Below are 5,582 nucleotides of genomic sequence, written 5' to 3'. Positions count from 1 at the left end.
TGCAAGATGCAGAAACATAGGTACACCTACTGCCCTCAGCCCCTGAAGCCTCATCTGCAGGCAAGAAAGGACAAGCACAAGGTATGGAATATGCACACTGTTGTCATTGTTTTCAACTTATTACCATGAAACTGGCACAAACAACTAGCCTCACCAGTTTTCATTGTTTTAATCATTTGATTCATCCTAATTGTTGGGCTATGATGTGTGCTTTCTTAGACAACCAGAACTCACTACCATGGAGCTGGGGGAAGTTCTACTGCTACTGCACAGCCTGCAACCAGTGCACCACCTGCTGCAACTACTAGGGTTAGAAGAACAACTGCTACTGGTCATTCCCAGCCTGCTACATCTACCAGGGGAAGAAAATCAACTGCTGCTTCTACTGGTCCTGCCCAGCCTGCTGCTTCTACAAGGCCAAGAAGAACAACTGCTGCTTCTACAAGGGCAAGCATCACCATTGATGCTTCTACTACTTCCCAGGCTGCCACAAGAGCTTCAGGTTCAAGCAATGCAGCCAGCAGGAGAGGTGGAAGGCCCTACATGGCACCTAGGGCTGCAACTACAACAGAGGGAGCAACAGTAGGGTCTAAAAGGAAGAGGTTCCAGAACACCAGGATGAGGGGTTACTTTTATGCCAGTGGCAACTAGTTAGTGCACAATTTGGCTGTTGTCTTTTGAACTGCCCGCCTTAAGTATTTCTAAATATCATAAACTATGCCTGAGAACTGCTATGTGTGAACTGCTATGTGTAATCAGTATTTAGCTTGAGAACTTGTTTGTGTTACCATGCTAAGTTTGAGAACTGTTATGGATGAGAACTTTTATGGTTGAGAACATGTTTGTGTCATCAACAATTTACTTGTTTGATTTTGGCCACCTTGAGCCCAAGCCTTGTTTGATTTTCTATTCTAAAAGATTTTGGCCACATTGGATGTAACATGGCAGCATGGCAGCTACTATTTCTTTATGCTTTTGGTTGTAAAATGGCCAGTTACTATGGCCTTGTGCTTTTGGTTGAAAAACATGGCAGTAAGAAGTTGAAAAACATGGCAGTAAAAACATGGCCAGAAACATGGCAGTAAAAACATGCCAGAAACATGGCAGTTAACATGGCCAGAAACATGGCAGTTAACATGGCCAGAAACAATTACATAACTGGGGTAGTTTTGCAGCTAGTCATTACATACATTACATAACTTAACTGGAGGTAGTTTTGTAGCTAGTCATTACATACATTACATAATTTAACTGGAGGTAGTTTTGTAGAAAATCATTACAGTCATTACATAACTAGGGGATTCCCAAAATATACAACCCCAAGGCCAGCTATATTGTTCCAAGGCCACATATTAGCTTAACATAACTGAGGTGATGAACATCATTGTTCACTCATCAAGGATTGACTTGATCTTGGCAAGCTTGTCCTTGTTGCCATGACCAGCTTTCATAAGATCACCCACCAGAAACTCCAGCTTCTTCTTCTCCTCTACCAGCCTGTCCCTCTCTTTCTTCATCTCATCCCTCTCCTTCCTTGTGTTCCTAATGATCCCCCCCTGAGACCTAAGAATGCACTTCATCTCCTTCAGCTCCTGAGCCAGCTTCTCCATCTCCTTCATCTTGCCAAAGTCAGCACTCTGCTTCTCCTTGCTGATAGCTAGCTTCTCCATGTCCTTGTCCACATCCATCTGCTTCTGCTTGAACTCTTCATCACTCATGACCCTGTTGTTCTGATCTGCCCAATCAAACATCTTGGTGACTTCCTCAACCAGCTGACTGTACTGATCCCCAAGTGTATCCAACTGCTTGTTGACCTTGTCCAACTCTTTCTTATACTTCTCATGGTCAATCATTCTGCCATGATTCTCCTCATGAAACATCTCCCATATCTTCTCCAAACATCTTTGCAGAATAGAAGGCCATGGGGCATCAACCCACTGAGCAACTCCACAGTCAATACCATCCTGCATCAAGTTTCATTTACTTAATTTACTGACATGTTTGGTCACTGCAACTTGAAGATACAGACATTCAGGAAACTTGAAGTTCAAGCTAAGCTTATATGACAAGAGCAATACTACCATTAACTGAATTGTTAAAAACAAGTTTGGTCACTGCAACAAACTACATTAGTTCATTCAGTACCACAGTCCAAATTGTGATAATCCCCTCAATTTACTGACAGAAATTGATGCTTGCATCTGCAGCTCTAGAACAGTCCAAAACATGTTTCATTTGCTTAATTTACTGACATAAATTGATGCTTGCATGTGCAAACATGTTTCATTTACTGACAGAAATTAATCAATCCATCTACAGACAGTACAAATCATGTTTCATTAACTGAATTTACTGACATAATTTGATTCTTGCATCTGCAGACAGTCCAAATCATGTTTCATTAACTGAATTTACTGACAGCAATTCCAAACATCTGCAAACTAACTACCACCAACACAAACCCTAGTTTGATAACACTGACATGAGGAACAGCACATCCATAGAACCTCCTCCCAGTGTCCTTTCCTTCAAATGCAACATATTTCATGCATGGGGCCAAGTGCAGTCTACATGTGATGCTTGCATCTGCAGCTCTACCACAGAAGGATGGATCTATAGTGGTGTCAGGGTTCGCCTGCATTGTAGCACACTAGTGAACCGCAGAAAAGATAGCAACTGCTCCAAACATGGTCTCAAATCGAAGAACACTTGAACACTAACCCTAACCCTAGGTGCAAAGCAGATATCTTACCCAGTGCTGCTCCAGATCCATGCCGACCAGCTCCTCCTCGTCGCTGCTCTCCTCTCCATCCTTCCACGACGGCATCTTCTACGGCGGGGAGGGAACCGTGCCTCCGGCGGCGGCGAAAAACTCCGGCGGCGGCAACAGGGGACAGAGCAGAGGAGTGAGAGTGAGAGAGTGAGCGAGTGAGCGAGTGGAGTGGAGCGGCGGGGAGTGGGGGCTCTGTTTTGTACCGACAGCCTTAACGGCCGTCAACCCACTCGCCGTCTGGCCTCGCCCACGTGGCACCTGACGGGTGGGCCAGCCCTATCAAAAATCGGGTTAACTGCGGCAAACTGGTCATTTGTTTTTATTGAGAAAATTTACAAGTAAAGTGGTGGATTTTTGGGACGCGCTAGAAATGTGATGGCAATTGGATGCTTTAACTTCAAATGTGGTGGTTTTTTGCAATTCACTCCCCGGAACTCGACGAGCTACCGCTTGCGCGGGAGGATTGTTTCCGCGACGAGGACGCGTCGACGGCTCTGAAGATGGACTGGGCGTCGTGCTACGTGCCGCACAGCGACCACGACGCGCACTTCGGGGTTGCCGACCCTGGCGTCATCGGCGTGGCGGACGGCGTCAGCGCGTACAGCGCGAAAGGCGTGGACGCGGGCGCCTTCTCTCGGAGCCTCATGGCGAGCGCCTACAAAGACGCGCTGGAGACGGTGCCCAGGCCCATCTGCCCCTACACGTTGCTGCAACGGGCCTACAAGGGCGCGGCCTCGTCGGGCGTGCCTGGGGCGTCCACGGCGGTCCTTCTCTCGCTCGTCGGGGACACCCTCAGGTGGGCCAACGTGGGTGACAGCGGCTTCGCCGTGCTCCGCGGCGGCGCGATCGTGCACCGCTCGCGGCCGCAGCTGGCCCGCTTCAACTGCCCGCTCCAGCTCGCCGCCAAGGGCGCCGACAGCGTCACCGAGGCGGAGGTGGGCGAGACCGCGGTGAGGGACGGCGACATCGTGGTGGTGGCCGCGGACGGGCTGTTCGACAACATGTTCGACGCGGAACTCGAGCCCGTCGTGCGGATGGGCACGGCGCTGGGCTTCTCACCCAAGAACATGGCGGACATCATTGCCGGCATCGCCTACGAGATGTCGTGGAGCAAGGTCAAGGACTCGCCGTTCAGCGTCGGCTACCGGAAGCACACGGGGAGTCAACGGTGCGGCGGGAAGCAAGATGACATAACCGTCGTCGTCGCCTTCATCGTCTCCACTCAGCTGGAGGGCGTGGGCGTGGGCGTCGACAAGGTTGAAGATGATGCAGCTTCAAATTCTATCTGGATGGATCAAGTCAAGATGAAGAAAAGGGCATACGAACTTAAGAACGTATCTGGGCCATCTCTCGGTGCAAAAAGCGATTCCGTCGACAGTGGAAATCGGCGTACATTGCAGCGTTCCAATTCCGGGCCGATTTCTCGTGCCAGAGGTCGTTGGTATTGAACTAGCAAACATGCCTGTGCGTTGTAGCGGAAGAAAAAATATTACATGCCCTTATGCCAATAAAACATGGCTAAAGTTTCATCACAAATCCATATCTTCACACTGTGTCGTCATTTATACTCCTTCCGACCCTCGTTGATAATGATAGTGTTCAAACCCTTCTGGTCTCTAGTTAATGAAATTATACTACATAATGTCCAGTAGGCAGTCATGGAGCAGCCGGACTGCTAGCAACAACAGCAGAAGCGAAGGCGAAGGCCGACAAGAGGGTTGCCACTTTTCATGTCCCCCACCATCACCTATGATGGCAGGACTTTTAGTGCTTGCACTTCATTTCTTTTGATGAAGCCGCATTCATGTCCTCGAGTAGCGCATCCTTCAGCTTCACTATCATCGGATGGAAGAGGAGCGGTGCAGTGAAGTGGATTTTTCAAAGATTCGAATGCAAGCAGGTTTTTACAATGCTGATAGTTTGGTTTGCAACATTATATACCGTTCTCTTTTTTTTTCACTATTTGGACTTGGCCCAAAGAGGAGAATTTTACATAGACATCACATGGGCTCTTTCTCTATGTCAAAAGAAACATGCACGCAGAGAGACCAAAACCACACACACTCATCTCTTCCTGTTCCCCATTCTCAATAATTTAAGAATATATTGAATAAATCCATGTGTAATATGGATTAACCATGCACATAAACAAATATTAATAAATATTCAATAATAAAAGAACATTAAAGATGGTAGAAACAAAAGTACACATTATTATAAATAAAACAATTACCTTGTGGGAGATAGTCATATGTTACATCAAGCTAACAAGTTTATGTTCCTCCGGTTGCTTATCATCATCCAATGAAACTTTTCTTCATTCATCAATTCAGAATTCAAAGATAATGTCGACGTGGTTGGTGACGGAGGTGGTGGCAATGGATCACCAATTATACCCTAAACAATCAATTCAGAGCATTTCGAAACCCGAGATAATGTTGAGATGGTTGGTGACATGTGATGGCTCCAGATTAAGATCATTTTGCTTTTTCGAAATCCTGAACATTGGCCAACTCAGCCGTGTCATCAATTTTCTACTATAGCAACAAAAATTGAATTTTTTTCTTAGGGAAACAAAAATAGAAGTTTAACCTTACATGAAGATATGATTAAAGGGTGATTCATTGATGGAGTAATCAGATAATGCGAAAATCAATAGTAATAATAAAAAAGAGTTCAAGTAATAACTAATAATATATTTTTGTCAACTTTGCAGAAGACTTGCTACCTGCTGCTACAACCAATTGACTCATGCCCAAACACCTCTCATGTATAAATGTACATATAGGGACTCACTGCTACATATGAA

General features: G+C 46.2%; 1 protein-coding gene across 1 annotated transcript; it reads left to right on the top strand.

Annotated features, from left to right (window-relative positions):
- Nucleotides 1-3,255: 3,255 nt before the first annotated feature.
- Nucleotides 3,256-4,309, top strand: LOC123074461 (putative protein phosphatase 2C 23). The gene has a single exon (XM_044497308.1). It carries the CDS (start codon nt 3,274-3,276, stop codon nt 4,219-4,221), a length of 948 nt encoding a protein of 315 aa, XP_044353243.1. The 5' UTR covers nt 3,256-3,273; the 3' UTR covers nt 4,222-4,309.
- Nucleotides 4,310-5,582: the final 1,273 nt, after the last annotated feature.

This window comes from Triticum aestivum, chromosome 3D, assembly GCF_018294505.1.
Source record: "Triticum aestivum cultivar Chinese Spring chromosome 3D, IWGSC CS RefSeq v2.1, whole genome shotgun sequence".
NCBI classification, from domain to species: Eukaryota; Viridiplantae; Streptophyta; class Magnoliopsida; order Poales; family Poaceae; genus Triticum; species Triticum aestivum.
The sequence above is the reverse complement of the archived record's forward strand: the minus strand, read 5'-3'. Positions and strand labels throughout refer to the sequence as shown.